General features: G+C 36.0%; 3 protein-coding genes across 5 annotated transcripts; 1 reads left to right on the top strand and 2 right to left on the bottom strand.

Annotated features, from left to right (window-relative positions):
* The first annotated feature begins 1,891 nt into the window (after nt 1-1,891).
* Nucleotides 1,892-8,153, top strand: LOC129315548 (rab GTPase-activating protein 22-like). 2 transcript variants are annotated; one of them, XM_054959337.1, is made up of 12 exons: nt 1,892-2,107; nt 2,311-2,553; nt 3,138-3,233; nt 3,765-3,868; nt 4,165-4,427; nt 4,935-5,057; nt 5,440-5,528; nt 6,036-6,141; nt 6,595-6,692; nt 6,840-7,103; nt 7,240-7,323; nt 7,775-8,153. In XM_054959337.1, the coding sequence occupies exons 2-12, from the start codon at nt 2,461-2,463 to the stop codon at nt 7,793-7,795; spliced, it is 1,341 nt and encodes a 446-aa protein (XP_054815312.1). In that variant the 5' UTR covers nt 1,892-2,107; nt 2,311-2,460; the 3' UTR covers nt 7,796-8,153. The 2 variants fall into 2 exon arrangements, with proteins under 2 accessions (XP_054815312.1, XP_054815311.1); XM_054959336.1 differs by having other exon boundaries at nt 2,244-2,553.
* Nucleotides 8,154-8,699: 546 nt separating this feature from the next.
* On the bottom strand, nt 8,700-12,642 carry LOC129315550 (DDRGK domain-containing protein 1-like). Of its 2 annotated transcripts, none has more exons than XM_054959339.1 (8): nt 12,385-12,642; nt 12,160-12,268; nt 11,122-11,219; nt 10,519-10,620; nt 10,282-10,437; nt 10,049-10,105; nt 9,711-9,747; nt 8,700-9,176 (listed from the first exon to the last, which is right to left on the bottom strand). In XM_054959339.1, exons 1-8 carry the CDS (start codon nt 12,502-12,504, stop codon nt 8,971-8,973), a joined length of 885 nt encoding a protein of 294 aa, XP_054815314.1. In that variant the 5' UTR covers nt 12,505-12,642; the 3' UTR covers nt 8,700-8,970. The 2 variants fall into 2 exon arrangements, with proteins under 2 accessions (XP_054815314.1, XP_054815313.1); XM_054959338.1 differs by having other exon boundaries at nt 11,122-11,228; nt 12,385-12,641.
* A 4,661-nt stretch (nt 12,643-17,303) lies between these two features.
* LOC129315109 (thiamine thiazole synthase, chloroplastic) lies at nt 17,304-19,717 on the bottom strand. The gene is made up of 3 exons (XM_054958652.1): nt 19,241-19,717; nt 17,650-18,138; nt 17,304-17,539 (listed from the first exon to the last, which is right to left on the bottom strand). The coding sequence occupies exons 1-3, from the start codon at nt 19,649-19,651 to the stop codon at nt 17,378-17,380; spliced, it is 1,062 nt and encodes a 353-aa protein (XP_054814627.1). The 5' UTR covers nt 19,652-19,717; the 3' UTR covers nt 17,304-17,377.

Genomic DNA, 19,717 nt, shown 5'->3' with positions numbered 1-19,717 from the left:
TGACAAAAACTGGAACAACACGAAGGGGTTTAAGTAGGTGTCAGTTGTATGAAGCTTTACCATGGGATTGAAGCTTCTGCAACTTTTTCTTATTCTGCCTTTCGCTTAGGGTTTACTTTGATTCTGGTGCCAAGCATATTAGCTAACTTTCTGTTCCCATATGCATTAGGGTTATTGTGACTGTGTGACTTGTTTGGATCGATGTAACTTGAAGTGTGGGTTTATGCTTTGCTTCACTGTTATAAGAATATTCATATCTTCAGCTTTGGGGCTGCATCTTACAACTCTATCTTTGTCATCATCCTTATTATATTATACTTTTCCCTCGTCGGCAATTATGTGCATTGAGGATATGGATCCTCTCAATATCTGGCAGAATATTACAGTACAGAAACTTTTTTTAAAAAAGCAAAAATCTTTTTACTTCCAGTGCTTGTTTCGCCTTCGATCGGCATTCAGTGTCATCTACTTTATATGAAGTAAACTTTTCCAGATTTCTTTCAAAGAAAAGGTAAAATCCTGACTTTACATATGCATGACAATAATATGGTCTTACCAGTGAGCATTGAGATACTTGGCTCATCGTGATGGTTCTCACTTTCCATATTCACTACCGACTTTAAACAACTTTATCAATACATCGAATTGATTTCGGTCCCCTTCTCCTTTACTACTTGAGTAAATCACTCCAATAACTTATGAGATTTAGTTGAATTACAGTTTAAAAGAAATAAAAAAAATATAAATAACAGTTTTTTTTAATCTGCTGCAGCAGGAAAAAATAATTTCTAAGCTATATTAGAATAATAGAAATATAACGTGATATATGTTCTGTCAGGATTAAAAGACATTTCAAGTACGATTCATTTCTTCTATCAATAAATTCATGAATAAAATTTTCAAAAAGAAAAAGACCCCCGATTTTTATCTCCATATAAAACAAAAAATGAAGATAAAAATCGAGGGTCAAATTCAAATCAAGGTGATGTTAAAAAAAAAACGAAAAAAAAAGGGTCTTCTGTCAGGGCCAGGAAACTTGATAACAAATCATGGTCGTATGATAACCATTAACGACAGCGAGAGTTCCATTTCTCGGCCCATCTTGTCTCAGCTATCCAATATCTCGTGTCAATACCCCTAGCCCACTAAAACAAAACCCATCAACTTAAATCAGCGGAAAGCGAAGCATGGAATTAATGGAATGAATTTTTTCTCTCTTCAAAACAAATAAAAAACTATATATATAATTCAAAGCGTGGCATTTGGCGTGTGGATATTTAGACAGACTTATTTGAATTACTAATTCAAAGTGTCAATGAATAAATTAACTGACATAATTAAATGAATTTTTTGTTTTGAAAACTTTAAAAACTTAATTAACATAACATTGTACTCCTTTGGTCCTATAGGGTGGAGAAAGAGTGTGTGTTGGTTTTAGTCTTACTTATAAGGCATTTTAATTCAATGATTATCATATTCATCTTTATTACTTTGCTCATATTAAATGTTAAAAAAAATTTTAAATGCTAGAATTTTTTATTTTAAAGTAGGTATATTTAATAGCTAACAATTTATTAAATTTTTAAATAATGTTAATAATTTAAATTTTTTTATTATAATAAAAATATTAAAAATAATTTATAAATAGAATAAGAGAGCAACACGTTAGAACCACAATATTTGATCAAATACCACAAAATGTAGATCGACTTTAATAAGTGTGGGAGGTTTGACTGTTTCCTTAATCCGATTGGGCTGAGTCTTCAGGAAAGCTGGTCGTGAACAAGCAAACCAAGTCTCGCGGGTCCACATGAGGTCCCAGCTGGGTTGCTGCCTTCCGATCTGTGACCATCCAAACCTCCGGGTGGGGATATGTCAATCAAATACCTGTAAAACTAGACGTAAAGAAGGCGTGAAATCTGAGAGATTAATTAATAAATAAAGGCTTTGATTGGTATTGGAAGTTAGGAAAATTCACAAAGATAGAAATTCATGGGATGGAGAAGAGACAAAGAACGAAGGAGAGAAGGAACTTGTGTAAATTAACGCATTAAACTGCCATTGAAGGGGTCGTAAGGTCGGCGATGTCTCTCTCTCCATTGACAAGGTATTACTTACTCGCCCTCTTCCTTTAAACATCATGACCCCCACACTACCAACCCCAAAACACCATGGAATCTAAATAGAAAATAGTACAGAGGAGGAAAAATTAACAGTCTCTTTACTTTTTTCTTTTTTTCTAGTTTTAGAGCTTGGTCTGGCATTGGATTCTTTTGAATTGCTCTCCTAAGAGAGTTCAGAGTTGTATAGGAAAAGGAGGGGAAGAAGAAAAAACTCTCAGGAGTTCATCTGATCTTTTCCAAGGGATCCAGCTCGAGAGTGCTGGTGAGGACATTTAGATTTGAAAAGCATCGATTTACAGTCGTGGTGTTCTGTTTAGAGCTATTTTGGTGATTTGGGATGTGGAAAAATAGTGGCACTCCTGCTGATTCTTTCTACCAAATCCGCCCCGAGTGTGCCGACGATGTCCCGAAAACTCGATTTAAGATCAAGGTCTGTTTCTTTCCCTTCCCTTTTTGATATTGAGTATCCTAGCTTGGTGAATCTTTTTGTGTGTTATGGATTTTGTGAAGTACAACCGCAACCGATGTTGATCTCGGATGAAAAATGTTTTTATGTATTGGTTAATTCGAATGCATTGGTCATGTCAATTAATGATGTTGGGTTTTCTTTAATTTTATTGATTGTTAATTGCTAATTTATCATCTCTGTAAGCCATTGAGCTTGTGGAGCTCGGTGTTTTATTACTGAGTTGAGTAATTCAACATATCCAAATGAATGAATTATCAGTTGGTTGCTGCTTTGTTGGATGAGTTTGAAACCTTTGAAAGAAGTAAATCCGTTTAAGGATAAATTGCATAAGGTGATTTATAGTGGATCATCACGATCATCCAGTGGTTAAATTTTCTTATTTTTCATCATTTGAAAAGACTAAATGACATGTTTTTCTTTACATGAGCCCACACCTTAATGTAAATCATATGCCTTCAGCCAAAAACTTTCACATTTATAATCTTATAATATATGTGTCATATTCTTCAAATTTAAACTTCTTTGCCCTATTTTTAATGATTCAGGCAGGTAGAACTCTAAGTTCAAGGAAATGGCATTCTGCATTTGATGCTGAAGGGCATCTGGATATAGGCAAGACTCTGAGTCGAATCTACCAAGGGGTAATTGCAATTTTACAGTTTAAATGCTACTTCTATAAATATTCAGTCTGTGTCATGTTTCCAGCTGTGTTACATAGTTATCAGATGCATTAGCTATTTCTAGAATGTTGGACTCAGAAAAACCCAAGGTTATTTCTCTGTCTTGTAATTATAAGATGTTTGGTATTTGTCTGCTGACGATTGTGTGACTGTGGAGAGGTGGGGGTGTGCATACGTGCTTTGGAATCTATGATGGTGGAAATCAAAATATTTTTTCGGACAACTCATTTTTTTAAAATAAGCCTTCATATAAGATTCTTGAATCTGGTTTAAGTGTAGATGTAAAATGCATTGCTTGCTTCAGTTAAGATAGCAAAAAATTTGCTAGCAAAACCAAAATTGGGAAATTACCGTGCGGCAGAATATGTAATGATTCAGGTTAATTTTTTAATATTTATTATTATTTTCATTTGTTTTAAACATTTTTCTATTGTCATAAACAGATTAATAGAAATTTGGTGTCTGCCCATTTATTTAATTTTTACAACGCAGGGAATCCATCCATCAATCAGGGGAGAAGTCTGGGAATTTTTACTTGGCTGCTATGATCCAAAAAGTACATTTGATGAAAGAGAGCAGATAAGACAGCGACGAAGGTAATGTGTTTTCCCATTTTTTACTTGATAAGTAGCATTCAATGGCAACACTGAGATCCCATGTCACTTTTAGGGGCTCAAATAATTTTGATGTCCTTATCCTTCATGATCATACATCCTTCTTCTGCCTTCCCCCATTACCGCCACTTTCCCTTTGCATCCTATAACATTTTAAAGTTAGACAGGATTTCACTTTCCTATGACTAAGTTCTTCCTTTAAACTAAGAATGTAATAGGGTATCTATAATATGTCATCATATGCATGTAATGCCTTAAAACAAATAGCCATGTTTCAGGATACAATATGCTAAGTGCAAGGAAGATTGCCGCAAGTTGTTTCCACTTGTTGGAAGTGGTAAATTTATTACAGCACCTGTGATCACAGAAGATGGCCAGCCAATTCAAGATCCGTTGGTGTTGTTAGAAACAAATCCAGACAAGGGAGTGATTGTCCCTGTTCAAAATGGCATAAATGATTCAAGTACTGGCAGTGCAAATAAGTTAGAGAAGGTGATGGACAAGAGAGTAATCCAGTGGATGTTAACTCTTCATCAAACAGGTTTGTGCGTATTTTGTTCTCCTTTCATTGTCTATTATAACACTCCTTTTTGTTAATTATTTGATTATTTGTTTTTAGCCATATATAGTCTAACAGTCAAGAAGAATCATTATCTCATTTCTTCGTATATCTCCTGAAACTAAATTTATTTTCCATATGAATGCTCACTGACATAGGGAATTAAACTTCTTGGAATGCTGAATCCCCTGAGCTACCCAGTTTAAATTTTATAGTGTAAACTGCTCTGTGTGTTGCATTCTTTATAGTATGACCATGTGTCATGGGATTGTCAGAACTATGTTTAGAATGCATTGATGAAAACTGATTTTGTACTGGCGCTGTATGGAATGACTAAGTTGGCTTTGATCCTGACTTCTTTAATCCAAGTATCATGCTCAGACGGTGTTCTCTTTTGAAACTCTTTGTCATGTAGTAAATTTAAATTCTGTCGCCAAAATATGATTGACCTGATGCATAACCTTCCTTCTCACACAAACAATATTTCAGGTCTTGATGTGGTTCGCACTGATAGAACTCTGGTTTTTTATGAGAAGCAAGAGAACTTGTCAAAATTGTGGGATATTCTTGCTGTTTATGCATGGATAGACATGGATGTGGGTTATTGTCAAGGTAGGTGCTCACTTGTACGATCCATCTGGCATGATTTACCACTTTTGCACAAGAAAAAGATTATTATAAAACTATTTATTGGCTTTCACTTACTAGCTTAAGCTTTTGAGATGAATTAGACTTTGGTGTGGTATCAGAATCTCTGTGATCAGATTGTTAGGACTTTGATGGTCCTGTGCTTTGTCTGGTGGAGTTTTAGAGATTGTTATGAAACTATTTGACATACTTTACGTGATATCTCAAGCTTTCGTGTTGACGTGGTCCTTGGCAACACATATATTCATACTATTTTAATATTCCAATTTTTCTTAGCTGTTAGATTTCACCAGTGAATATCAACACTTGGCAATAATATCCTCTCTGAACATGGCATTTTGAGCAGGAATGAGTGACCTTTGCTCCCCCATGGTAATTCTTCTCAATGATGAAGCTGATGCATTTTGGTGCTTTGAGCGTCTGATGCGCAGATTGGTAAACTTATATTGTAAATAGACTCGCTATTTTATGATTGATTTCTTTTTTAATTTTTTTATATGAAAAAATTTCCAAAAAATCCTGTACAACAGATCAATATTCAATATAAAATATAAAATCTGAAATGAGTTCACTATTCACAAACTGTTAGTTTCATTTTCTGAACTCCGTGAAATGCACAGGAAGCTTATCTACTTCCGTTGTGAAGTATTATTTATGATTGATCTTTTTGCAGTTAATTGTTATATTTTCACTCTTATATTTACCCTTTTCCTGATCATTTTGTAATGTAATTGGAATGCATATTTCTTAAGGAGATACGGTTATATCACTTGGTTTGTTTGCTGTTTAAAAATTCACCTCCTTTTTTAAAAATTCCACTAGTTTACATTCTTTAATCGGTCAATACTTTTCTTTAATGCTATAATGCTTGGATTCAGTATTGTGGGTTTTCAACTTTATCTCAACTTCTCACGATATGCTGCTTATCTTGGGTTTTCAAAGCGAGGAAATTTCAGATGCACCAATAACTCCGTTGGGGTGGAGGCTCAACTAAGTAATTTGGCGTCAGTTACTCAAGTCATTGATCCAAAACTTCATCAACATATAGGTAATTTCTTGCACTTGTTCTTTTATGTTTTATTTTATTTTCAAACAATGAAGATATTCTGCGAAGTAAACGTGTGGCTTTGTTTAATTTGTTTTGAGATGACTATCGCAAAGAGCCGCAAGAGATCTCAAAGAGTAACCTCCTTAAAACGTCCTTGAGCATAGAACCAAATATTATCAAGGTCAAATTTTAGTCCTGGATCACAAAGTGGCTAAGACCAGATATTCAATATTTCAATCAATTATAAGTGACTTGACTGTTTATCTAGTTCAACAGTCATAACTATTAGAGTCACAACTTTATCGCAAATACAGTTATATTGTCATGTCAGAGTTGCTGGATACATTACTCGTCGGAAATTTATTGTATATCCTTGCCAAATTATAAATTAATGTTATGCTTTTGGAAATCCGAAGGTATCAATCTTTTGCCTTTTTTAATCTTGGAGTGCAGAGGCTCTTGGTGGAGGTGACTATCTATTTGCTTTTCGGATGCTTATGGTTTTGTTTCGTCGTGAATTCTCCTTTTGTGACTCTTTGTACCTTTGGGAGGTATGTTTAGCCTTTTATTGATGCTGTTTCTGCATATCAAAGTTATGCTTGAAGAACTACTGTCATCTCCACGATTTATAATGTTATCACTCTGGGTATTCTCATACTACATGATGATTGATAAATAAATGCTTGATATTTGAACAGATGATGTGGGCTCTGGAATATGATCCTGACTTGTTCTTGATTTATGAAGAGCCTGAATCAGTTTCTAAAAAATCTGAGAGATCTACTGAAGGGAGAACAAAGTCATTACGTCAATGTGGGAAGTTTGAGAGAGAAAATATGAAAAACTCTGCAAAGACTGCTGATGCTCCTCTTCCCATATCTGTTTTCCTTGTTGCCAGTGTGTTGAAAGATAAGAGCTCAAAACTAATGCAGGAAGCACGTGGCCTGGATGATGTTGTCAAGGTTAGTCCCATGACTGAGTTGCATTGTTGATTCCATTGTATGAGTTGGGTGTCAACTGTCGAGACATGTATATTTCTTTCATCTAGCGAAATTTGCTTCCCCTTTCTGCGCTTTTTAACTTCTTTGGCATTCTTAGATATTGAATGACATGACCGGAAAATTAGATGCCAAAAAAGCTTGCACTGGGGCAATGAAACTTCACAGAAAATACTTGAAAAAGGTAGCGTGCTCTGAACATCATCTTCTGACATTGTATATCCTCTCAATTTTCTAAATTTCCTGTATTGTGGACCTACCGTAATCTCCAATACTTTAATCTCTTACAAGCCCAACTAATGTCCCTGTTTAGACCAAAATTCTGATGATCTATACGCCCTAAAGACACTCCTGAATTATCCTCTTGGACTTCACACTCAAAAAAATGGACAAACTTGCATGAAGTTTGTTGTATCGTTAGTGTAAGAGAAATGTTGTAGCCCTCCTTAAAATATATAATTTTTGTGGACAAATGTATTGTCCTCAATCAAATCATACATTTCTTCTGTTGATTGAAGAATCTAATAGTAAAGATATAGGGAACCGCATGTAAATCTAATAAAAAAATTAGTCTCTTCTTTCCCCTTTCCATTTCCTTTATTTATGCCCTGAACAAAATGTTGTAATGCCTGCAGGCTAACGCCAATAAGTCATAGCATGGTATGCAACCCATCAATTTTTTGTTGGTGATTAAGCCATTCGTTTTTTCCGGTCCGGCACCCTATTTTTCCACGAGGGACAATAATAGTTCTGCTCATCAAATTTCGGTTCCAGTTTTCTGAATTGAAGTATGGCTTCAGCCATATTTTCTTCGCCGCGACAGCTGTTGTACGTGAAATTCATTGTATTGTTTTTTTTTTTTTTGGTATACTCAGAAGAACATAAAAAAGCTGTATACGAGATTTTTTCTGCAGACTTTTTTTCACTGTATTTACTTTGTAACATATTTGACATGGCAAAAGGGAAAAAATGATAGATGAAATAACCATTCCTGTTATCGAAGATTCGAAGTAATTGTTCATTTGCCTTCCATTTTTGTTCTTGCTTGTATAAAATAGATCGGCGATCGATTATAGAATCTGACGCGAGGTGTATTGTTTATATTTTATAAATATCGTATTTCTTTTTGTAAATTGTATATTTTATAGAAGATATAAATTCATTCACTCGGAAACAGTTTCCTTCACAGAATAATCTATTGGATAAAGTACAAAATAAAAATGAGCCAAAAGTAACAAACATGAAAAGAAGACCATACCCCTCCCGCGCTGCCGTTTATGAATCCTTTGTAAATTGTAATATGCCAGTAACATGCATTCACATAGAAAAATGTTGAGGATGCCCTATTTATAGGCTTGACATAAGGGGGCTTCCAAATGAGACTTTTATGGGCTAAAATTAATTTCGATGCTTAAATTTTAAACTACAACAAAAATGGATAGAAATATTACAAGTTATTTAAAATAAACATATTGATACTATCTAAATTTCAGGAAAAATGTAAATAAAAAAAAAGCACGACAACCAACAAGGAAAAATGTAAATAAAAAAAAAAAAGCACGACAACCAACAAAAAGATACATACAATTTACACTATGTTTCCCCATATCAAGTCGTAATACAGCATAACTTGCGGAGAACTGTAGTGTTACATCCCAAAATACTAAAAACTCCCGAATCAAACCCCAAGCAAAATTAGCAACTAGCAAGTATAGTGTAAACTTGAATTTTGGACACCACCTCATTGTTGGCTGCAATCACAGTTACCATGATCAGCACCCTTTTCCTGACCTACCTTCCACGATTTCCGCTACCCAGGTGACCAAACGTGTTAGTTGACGGAAATCTCCTCCACGTTACTGAAATCCTCAGTGAACTGGGCTTTTGACTCTAAATCAATGAACTGGTTGGACTTACTAGCCAGGAGGGAAATGCTAACCCTTCCTTCCCGCTTAATATAATCAGCAACAGCTTTCATCTCTTCTTCTGAAATGTAAATATATTTCCCTCTATCATCCATGACACCAGAAATCCGACCTGGTTTACAAAATTAATCCATGATTATATATCCTGGCAACGAAAGCAGAAGACCGGTAATAACCGGTGTGAATAAGAATCTCAATTTTTGTAGGGATGTGAAAATGTGAAACACTGCTGTAACATCATTGATTTGTAGAACACTACGTCAGATGAAACACTGAATAAAGAATTGTTGATATGATGTAGTTTTGAAATAATAGAAAAAAAAAATTAGGAGCGGCAGCATCAGTGCTGGTTATAAGCTGTAGCAGGTGATAACCAGAATCAGTTCCTAACATAATAAAAGCAGTCAGTCAGTGAGAGACAGCTCATAGCAAGTGAGGATAGGATACAACATAACATTTCAAAACTTCTAGAAGGGCTCCAGATTGATCAAGACTATTCTACATAATATGGAAATAAAATCCCTTAATTGCCCTTGCAAATAATTAAGCCATCCAACATAGGGAATTGGTTTGCATGAGTCCAACTAAGAGGGGCAAAAAATCCAGAAAGATAAAGGTACGGAAAACAAGAGTACAAGACACTTACCCATAGTTTCCAAGGAGGTAATGCGATTGATACATTCCTGCATCGGTTCAGGATTGCATCAAAAAACTTAGACCATGTAAAAAATCAGAACAGAATACTCGTATATTAAGTGCTAGAAAAATTAATTCATAAATTTAAACATGAAAATAGAGTCGAACAAAGAACAAATAAAATTACTTGAAACACATCATAACATGCAAAAGTAGAAAAGACGCATCCACTTGATTATAAGTAGAACCATCTCACCCATAAAGCGTATTGCAACATCTAATGCAAGACAAAAGGAGGAAGAAAGAGCCAAAGAGGGAATAGAAAGGCTCGTTTATATAGAGGAGTACCTGAGTCCGTAACTTGAATTCTGCAGCAAGATCTTCTAAGGGAACACATTTTTGCTTCTGAATGATTACACATGAACTCAATCCATGTTAGAATGGCCAGTCATACTTTAAGTGACAACGGATATCCATGCTTCTTAACTATTAAACTTCGATGCCAAGCTAAAAGATAATAGTTTAAACATTTACTAAGAGGAAGGGGAGAAATAATCTCAAAGGAAGGGACTAAGAAATACCTTTATATATTCTACAAAGTCTGCAAGCAAGTCTTGATTACCGTCTAAAGCTTCAAGGGTACCTTCATCATCAACTGAAAATTCGCCTTTCCACTTCTCAAATTCTAATGCAGCAGCTTCCTCTTCTCTAGCCTTCTGAGCTTTGGCCTCCTCTTCCTGTATGAACCATGCCATTAACAAAAAAATAAGAAAATAAATTAAAAAAAAATCAAATCAAGAGCAGGACCATTAGCTAACCAGCAAACGCTCCTGGGCCTCATGCTCTTCATCCTTCCTCCTCCGCATCTCCGCATAACGGTCTTGTTTTGTCTGCCTTGATTCTCTTGCAGCTTCTTCAGCCTTCCAATAAAATGGAATACAATACGGATGACTACTTAAACTTCAATGGATATTGAAAACCGAGAAGAAACTAACAAATAAGAGCAGACGATCAAAACCAGTAGCTTAAGGAATTAATGGACAACCACAAATAGATTAACTGTTTCAACAACCTCCTCTACCCAACCTCTGGTAAAAAGATGCATGTTACCCATGACTGATTAGAAAAGTCTCTCGTGTTTAAAACCTATGACAAACATCTGATTTGCAGGGTAAGTAGACACTAATATGTGAAATGAAAGTACTAAAGTACTAATAAAGTCTCAATCACATATAACATTTTTTTCAATCCCAAAAAATGTCAATTATGGCCTCTTCTTTCACCATTTCAACATACAAGGTGTGAACCAAATGACAAAAAGCAGGTGTTAATAATCATCCTAATCCTAATATCTTAAAACCTAAAATAATTTATTTTCTTCCCAAAAACAAAAATCCAAGCATCATCAAAAGGAAACATACCTGTCGCCGTGCTTCCCTCTCTTCTCGTTTCTTCTCCTTCTTGTTTGACACTTTAGCCTCATAATACCCATTACCAGCAGCTTCATCATCACTTTCACCTACAGATTCTATTCACATGTATAATTCACATATTAACGAATGCCATTCTCAGCTCTATCTATACATATCCTTTTGCATCTCATTATTATGTGTAGAAGCCAGAAGCTTTTGATTAAACCGAACATCATAGAAGAAAGAGGATAGAGTACAGACCAACAGAGCACATTATCACGTGATTAGATCATCATATAGTCAAATACATCAGTCAGACGTTATTTTCACATTCCATGGAAAAGTATTTGTGATATACACAAAGTAGAAGAACAAAATTCACATTTCTTCATCCAATTCTTGACCAAACTCTTGAGCACATTGCAGACTCCAGATGTAAAAATATATTTGGAATTGACATTTATATCAACATTAAAGTGCAGGCACTTTTTATTTCCCAGATCATATTTGAGCAGTTTTCAACATATATCAAGCGAATTCAAGTTCATAATTCAATAATTTATCAAGAGATGCATGAATTTGTACCTGATCAACAATTGTATATATTTTGGGATATTTCAATGATATAAGCCTTTTTTTTTTTTTGCCAACATTTTTGGTTATGTTTACGGTTTACCTACAATGACTCAACACCCAATCACACTTGTGACTTGTGACTTGTGACCACTACATTTTAACTAATAACAGCAACATAAGATTATGTGGTCTTTGCGGTAGATATCACTTCACTGGTCATCACAATTGATTCCTTATTTACGTGTTGAGTTTTAACGAACTAAAAAGTAATTAAAAAAAAAGTCCCCCTTGAAAAAAATAATAATAATAAAAAATAAACCCATCGCCAATGACCAAAATGCATGCATCAAAATGCAGTCTTAAGTTACTGTAAATCGACAGTTTCACAATAGTTCACAATTCCACCGTTTAACACATCAATGGGAACAAAAACGAAAGATGAGAATAAGAACGATTAACAATATGACAGACCTTCTGCCACTGCTGCAGGAGGTAATGAAGAGCTAGCCCCAGAAGCAGCTGCTCTTCGACGCATCCGACGAGTACCAGTGGCGCGAACCACAGTGTTCATTTGAGGAGCCTGACAAGTCAACACATTACAAAAATCTAAGAATTCTTCCAGATTGTTTAGCTTCAATTGAAGTTTAGTCCCTAAATAAAGAATCGAAAACTCGATGCGAAACTTCGGTGGGTAACCTGTTGCGGTTCATCCTGTGCAGGAGGTGAACGAGAATCCTGATGGCATTTCCATAGATACAGTGGAATCAATCCAACTGCTAGAAGCATGGAGAGTATTGCTAACAATAACTCGTCCATCGTCAAAATTGAAATCACCAAAACGAAGAAAATAATTGAAAGTGGTTTCAACTTTAAGGCAGCCTAATTGAACCGAGACAACTCTGAAAATCTTAAAGCGCAAACGCGTCGTTAATTTGCCTCCCATGCTCTTCTCAAGAGACAATGCTTGCTTTCTGGTTTTTTTTTTTTTTTTTTCCAAATTAGCTAGATAAATTATATTTCTTTTAAATTCTGTTAAAATATATTAAAAATATTAAAAGAATAATAAAAATGAAACCAAATAAATGTACAAGAATAGTTAAAAAAAATGGAGAAAATAGTGCATGGAGGTTGGAGGAAGTCATTGATAAATATTTTCGTCTTATAATTTTATTTAATAATACAAATTAATTAAGCATGTCAGATAAATTTTATTTTATTTTTTATGAGCATCTCAATATTATATTTGTCAACTTAATTTTGTTGAGACAAGCTAGAGTTTATTCCATTACTTATTTTAATTCAAACCAAAATTTGAGTATCTAACAAATCAAAATTTCGACACTTTCAATGTATTAATAATATGTAATACGAAATTAAAAGGGGTGGAAATATTTATAAACGACTTAAATTTTATGTAATAAAAGAGAAATATGTTTAATTAAAATCATAGTAATATTTAGACTAATAGTAAAGTTGATAATTTAAATTAAAATATTTGCTAAATAAACAAAATGATTTGTGTAAAATTTTAAAATAAAATTAGGGGAACAAAATAGCTTTTTCCCCCTTTTCTCATTGGTAGCTATTTTACAGTTATCAATTTGTTAGTATAAGTTAATATGAATTGGAATGAATCAAGTAGCCGCAATGTCAATCCTGTGAGAAATCTATAGCTACTGATTTTTCAACTCAAGAGTGATGGGGAGCGGCATATGGATCTTTCAACTCCCACTCCTCTTGCTGATCTTTTAGTTTCTGATATGAGAATTGATAAGAGAAGCTTCTGTTCTTCGTTAATCTTGGTGCACTTTGAACTTTTGTGGCTTTGGGGCCTTTCTTCCAATAATGGAATTTCCTGGTTCGTCAAAATGAAAAAAGGAGCCCCGGCCCAATGCCAAGAATGGCACTATCATTATTCGTTATTATTTTATAAAAGTGAATCAAATCTCAAATCATCCTGACCATTGTTAATAATGCAAGAACTTAGAATAATTCCAACATACAAAATTCATGCACACAACAACAACAACAACAACAAGCCTTTATCCCACTAGGTGGGGTCGGCTACATGGATTGCAAGACGCCATTGTGCTCTATCATTTATTAAGCTTTTAGAAATATTATTAATTAAGAGATCACGTTCAACAACTTCCAAGAGTGTTCTCTTAGGCCTTCCTCTACCTCTCTTAATCGGACTCAAAGTTATATGTTCCACTCTTCTCACTGGTGTCTCCCTTGGTCTTCTTTGTACATGCCCAAACCATCTCAACCGATTTTCTACCATTTTTTCCTCAATAGGTGCCACCCTCACTTTTTCACGTATGTGCTCATTTCGAATTTTATCTTTACGTGTATGTCCGCACATCCATCGTAACATTCTCATCTCTGCTATTCCAACTTTATGCTCTTGCTGTCCCGTTAGAGCCCAGCATTCACTACTATATAACATTGCCGGTCTGATAGCAGTACGATAAAACTTTCCTTTAAGTTTATTAGGCACCTTACGGTCGCAAATAACTCCTTTAGCTTTTCTCCAATTAAACCACCCAGCTTGAATTCTATGTGAAATATCTCCACTGATTTCGTCATCATTTTGAATAATGGCTCCCAAATATCTAAACTTTTCCACTTGAGGTATAATTTGATCTCCCAATTTCACTTCCAAATTATTTTCGAATAGTCCTTTACCAAATTTACAATATAAATATTCCGTCTTACTTCTACTCAGACGAAAACATTTCAACTCCAATGTCCTCCTCCATAACTCAAGTTTGCAATTAACCTCTTCTCTTGTCTCTGCTATAAGAACTATATCATCCGCGAAGAGCATACATTTCGGGATTTCCTCTTGAATATGTTCCGTCAAAACATTTAAAATCAAGTTGAACAAATAAGGACTCAGAGATGATCCCTGATGTAGTCCAATCTTTATAGGAAAATCCTTTGTTTGACCACTAGGCGTTCTTATACTAGTTTTTACCCCCTCATACATATCTTGTATGGCTTTAATATAAGCAATCCGTACTCCCTTTTTTTCCAACGCTTTCCAAAGCACTTCTCTTGGTATACGGTCATAAGCTTTTTCCAAATCAATAAAAACCATGTGTAGATCTTTATCTTTACAACGATACTTTTCCATTAATCCCCTTAGTAGATAAATTGCCTCTGTAGTTGATCTACCTGGCATAAAACCAAATTGATTCTCAGAAATACTTGTCTCCAATCTCAACCTGTGCTCAATTACTTTCTCCCACAATTTCATTGTGTGGCTCATGAGTTTAATCCCTCTATAGTTAGTACAATTCTGAATATCTCCTTTATTTTTATAAATAGGAATTAATGTACTTCTCCTCCACTCATCAGGCATTTTCTTGGACCGTAAAATCACATTAAATAACTCAATTAACCATCTCACCCCTTCTTCACCTAAACATTTCCACGCTTCGATAGATATACAATCAGGTCCGTTAGCTCTACCATTTGCCATTTTCTTAAGAGCTTCCTTTACCTCCTTATCACGTATTTTTCGATAGAATGACAAATTTTGTTCTCCTTCACCAGTTACTAAATCCTCCAAGTTACTAGATGAATCCTCTCCATCATTGAAAAGTTTAGAAAAATAAGTCTCCCATCTATTTTTAATTTCATCATCTGTAACTAAAATTCTTCCCTCTTCATCCTTAATACACCTTACCTGTTCTAGATCTCTTGATTTTCTTTCCCTACTCTTGGCAATCTTATAAATATTTTGCTCTCCTTCCTTCGTCTCAAGGTTCTTATAAAATTCTTCAAAAGCTTTGGAACGAGCTTCACCCACAGCTCTCTTAGTTTCCTTCTTAGCCATACGGTACCTCTCCCAATTTTCCTCATTGTTACACAAATGTATGGCTTTAAAACAGTTCTTCTTATACTTGATTTTGTCCTGTACACTATTATTCCACCACCAAGACTCCTTATCTCTCGGACCAGAACCTTTTGATTCTCCCAAAACTACTTTTGCAACCTCCCGTATCTTTTTAGCCATATCCTCCCATATGATGTTAGCACTTCCCTGAGAATCCCAAATTCCTTTATCTAAAAGATTTCGCTTGAAAATATCTTGCTTCTCACCTTTTAATTGCCACCACCTAATCTTTGGTGTTACTACTTGTCGACGTTTTTGGATTTTACTCATAATACACACATCAAGGACTAGGACCCTATGTTGTGTCGTTACAGCATCTCCAGGGATCACCTTACAATTTTTACAAAGTTTTCTATCTGTGTTCCTAACCAAAAGAAAATCAATCTGCGACCTTGAGGCTCCACTTTTGTAAGTGATGAGATGCTCATCTCTCTTCTTGAAACAAGTGTTGGACAATCTTAAAATCATACGCCAATGAGAAATCAAGAAGAGTTTGCCCTTCATTTTTTGCTCTCCAAAACCAAAACCACCATGCACCCTCGCATACTGACCAGCTTCCCTCCCGACATGCCCATTAAAGTCTCCTCCAATAAAAATCTTTTCACTCTGTGGTATGTGTCGAATCAACCCCTCCAGATCCTCCCAAAATAATTCCTTAAGACTGGCTTCTGTCCCGACTTGCGGTGCATAAGCGCTAACAATATTAACAGTCTCACGTCCAATTATCATTTTTAAAGAAATAATTCTGTCTCCAGTTCTGCTAACTTCTACAACGTTCTTCTTCCACTCATTATCTATAATGATGCCTACTCCATTGCGTGCACTTACTTTTCCTGTATACCAAAGTTTGAAACCTTGAATATCCTTAGCTCCTTCTCCACGCCATTTTGTTTCTTGCAAGCAAAGGATATTGATTTTCCTTTGAATCATAACCCCTGCAACCTCTACAGATTTACAATTTAATGTCCCAACATTCCAAGTACCAAATCTAATTTTGCTCTTATGGACTAACTTCTTTAGCCGCGTGCGTCCAGAATGACGCGGTAGCCCTTGCTCATTTAACACTACATCCGGGCGCCGATGCAGCGGCTCTAACTCACTTATCACTGTACTCGAGCCATGCAGCGCGTTACTTACGGGCAACGACCTAGCATTAACATTATAACGTCTATTGTCCATGTTCATGATAGATTCAACAAATTTTTACATTGGCTGTTGATGGCCTAACACAACCCTCCTCCTTTACCCGGGCTTGGGACCGGCTATAAACATAGGCGGAGTTACAAAATTCATGCACACAAGCTGCAAAAAAAAAAAAAAAAATTACTAGTAAGAGGAAATTTTTTTTTTATCAATGACTTTTTTCTATAATTATCCTAGAAGGATTAAACAACTTTAGTACAGAAAATTAATAATCAATCACTTGGAACTTTTTGTAAGATTAGTTGTCAATTTTTATGCAAAATTTGTAAATTTTATATATTAAAGTTGAACAAAAATTATTGTTTTTTAATGTTCTTCGTTCATGATCAGGATGCTTTTTTAACCACTGTCCAGTGGAAGGGGGATAATCTTAATTAATTGTAGCTATAGCTAAAGCGAAAATGAGTTCTAAGATCACAAATAATTAGACGAGGGAATTCAGCAAACACAATGATTTTATTAACAGAACTCTAAGCATGCATATAAGCATAAACACACTACCACCACCATTACCACCCCCCCCCCCAACAACTAATCAAACTAGCATTATATTCTTTAGTTCTGGGAATTCAGAATGAGGTTTCAAGCATCTGCGATCTCAGCAGAATCTGCAACAGCAGCGAGCATAAGCTCTGGGTGGATATTTCCCACATAGCAGTCCACAGCATTGGGAAGCCCCAGTGACTTCAACGCAAGGTGAGCTGCCTTCTGCCCTGATATCATCATCGCTCCAAATGTCGGACCCTGCATTCATTAATTCAATCACCCACTGCATTTTCTACTACATCACAATCTAATTCAAATTAAGCGGAGATTTAAATCTGAAGATACACACAGTCAATGCACACACATACCATCCTTGGGGCGCCGTCAATCTCAGCGACTTCCATGCCAGTAACGATCATCCCAGGAACAATCTCCCTGGTGAGCCTAACAATGGCGTCTTCAGCGGCATTCATGTCCAGAGCCTTCATTCCTGGAACGCTATCGATCAACCCGATGCTCTTGAGCCTCTTGACCCCCGTGGCTCCGAAAGGGCCGTCGTGACCGCAAGAGCTGACCACCACCTTAGCCTCCATGACATTAGGGTCCATGCAGGACTGAGTGTCGTGGTTCAGGGACACCAGAGCCCAGTTAGTGACAACGCCGCCAACTCTGCCGTTCTTGACTATCAAGTCCTCCGCCGCCACGGCGTTGAACAGCTTCACGTTGGGGCGAGCCAGCAGCTTGCTCATGATGGTGGATGTGAACAGAGCAGCGTGCTTGATTACCACATAGTTGTCCTGCTCGTCGTATTCAACACCAAGCTCGTCCAGGAACAGATGGGCTGGCTTTCGCACCACCTGCACTCACCGTTTTCGTTAATTAGATGCTTTTTCTGCTTAATGAAATTCTGGTTTTGATCGGGATTGTCCTCTAGTCATGATAATTTAATATTCTAGTTTTGGATACAGGCCAAAACAACATAATGTAAATATTTTCGCAAGAGACAAAATATAATAGACGGAAAGGGGGAACCAGTCAACCAGATTCTTCCTCGGTGGGGGCCACGTCTCTCTCCCCAGTTTTATCTCGTCAAATGCGACCAAGATTATCTAATCTCTGAAATTTAACACGTTCATTGTACCCATACCCTACTTTTGGCCAGAGTAAATTCACGGCTTGGCTCAGTTTAATCTTCCAAAAAAAAAAAATTATTACCCATGTTTGTTACCAAAATTAACTTAACACTGAAATTTAATACGTTCATTGTACCTATTTTTGTCCAGAATAAATTCATTGTACTTGGCTCAGTTTAATCTTCAAAAAAATTTATTACTCAAAATGAGTAACTTCCAATTTTGGAGGAAGGGTGGGGAGCTTCTGTCAGTTATTTTTTTTAAATTGAAATAAAAAATTTATTCTGTACTTTTTTCCTAGATAGATCTGAAAAAAAGGTCTAAAAATGTAAAGATCTCACATTTTTCAAAAATAGAGTCATGCATTAATGGCATAGTTTTCGTTTCGTTTTTTGTTCCTTTTTCTTTCTCTAATTTCATGCAATTCAGTATTTTTTTTTTATTTTATAGATATGGGTTAAAAAGGGCAAAAAGGCACCCAAAAAAACCCTGGCATCGCTGCGTTACTTCAAAATGTCTATTTTATTGTCAAAACTTTGGATCTGGTGGCATAAAATCCTCCTTCTTTGTGACGGAGGTCATAGTCATGAGTTCAAATGTGTACTTAAGTTTGTTTGTGAATGTATATTTGGGTATATGTGTGTTTAAATCGTTAAGTTAAATTGATAAAAAAATAGTTAAGTTAAAAAAAATCTATTTTATTAGCAGTTACTGTTACTAGTACTTGATTAAATAAGGGATTAAGGGGGGACGAAGTGGTAATTAGCCTATCACGAATGCCAAAAAAAAAAAAGAAAAAAAAGCCATCTGGCTTTATAAGTGTTACCATGGCAGAGAAGAGCTGGCCGCCAAGCCACGCGCCACCACCGGGGCTTACGGATTGTTCGACGATGGCAACCTGAACGGAGGGATTTTTACTGAGCTCGTAGGCGCAGGAGAGCCCGGCAGAACCAGCGCCCACTATGACGACATCGGTGTCTGCATGGCTGATCATGTCCATCATATACCTGCGGGTCATCTCTCGAGACACGATCGACTCTTTGATCGGTTCGAACCTGAAAGAGTTCAGATCGTAGGGCGGAGGTGAAGCGCCTGACATAGAGACCGAGAGATTCTGCGAGGCAGGTAGCCTGAAAGGTTGAAGGCGAACGCTACTGTGTGAGGTTAAGGGGATGCCATGATACGATGACTCGAAGAGAGAAGGCTTGGGAACTACGGTGGAAGCCATGGCTGCCATAGAGAAAGCTCTCTGAGAGTCTAAGAGTGTGGAAGTAGAAGCCACTGGGTTTTCGATGATAACAAG

This window comes from Prosopis cineraria, unplaced genomic scaffold (genome assembly GCF_029017545.1).
Source record: "Prosopis cineraria cultivar Desert tree isolate PC_DT_omini unplaced genomic scaffold, ASM2901754v1 PC7, whole genome shotgun sequence".
NCBI classification, from domain to species: Eukaryota; Viridiplantae; Streptophyta; class Magnoliopsida; order Fabales; family Fabaceae; genus Prosopis; species Prosopis cineraria.
The sequence above is the reverse complement of the archived record's forward strand: the minus strand, read 5'-3'. Positions and strand labels throughout refer to the sequence as shown.

What these genes read in the sequence shown, in the direction of transcription:
- LOC129315548 (XM_054959337.1), top strand. Translation starts at nt 2,461, where the DNA reads ATGTGGAAAAATAGTGGCACTCCTGCTGATTCTTTCTACCAAATCCGC. An exon ending in GTTAACTCTTCATCAAACAG is followed by an intron (nt 4,428 to 4,934) that starts GTTTGTGCGTAT and finishes ACAATATTTCAG; the next exon opens with GTCTTGATGTGGTTCGCACT. An exon ending in GCCTGGATGATGTTGTCAAG is followed by an intron (nt 7,104 to 7,239) that starts GTTAGTCCCATG and finishes TGGCATTCTTAG; the next exon opens with ATATTGAATGACATGACCGG.
- LOC129315550 (XM_054959338.1), bottom strand. Translation starts at nt 12,504, where the DNA reads ATGGACGAGTTATTGTTAGCAATACTCTCCATGCTTCTAGCAGTTGGA. An exon ending in AGAGGGAAGCACGGCGACAG is followed by an intron (nt 10,621 to 11,121) that starts GTATGTTTCCTT and finishes TTTTATTGGAAG; the next exon opens with GCTGAAGAAGCTGCAAGAGA. An exon ending in TACCTCCTTGGAAACTATGG is followed by an intron (nt 9,177 to 9,710) that starts GTAAGTGTCTTG and finishes TTTGTAAACCAG; the next exon opens with GTCGGATTTCTGGTGTCATG.
- LOC129315109 (XM_054958652.1), bottom strand. Translation starts at nt 19,651, where the DNA reads ATGGCAGCCATGGCTTCCACCGTAGTTCCCAAGCCTTCTCTCTTCGAG. An exon ending in GCCAGCTCTTCTCTGCCATG is followed by an intron (nt 18,139 to 19,240) that starts GTAACACTTATA and finishes CGGTGAGTGCAG; the next exon opens with GTGGTGCGAAAGCCAGCCCA. An exon ending in TTGACGGCGCCCCAAGGATG is followed by an intron (nt 17,540 to 17,649) that starts GTATGTGTGTGC and finishes TAATGAATGCAG; the next exon opens with GGTCCGACATTTGGAGCGAT.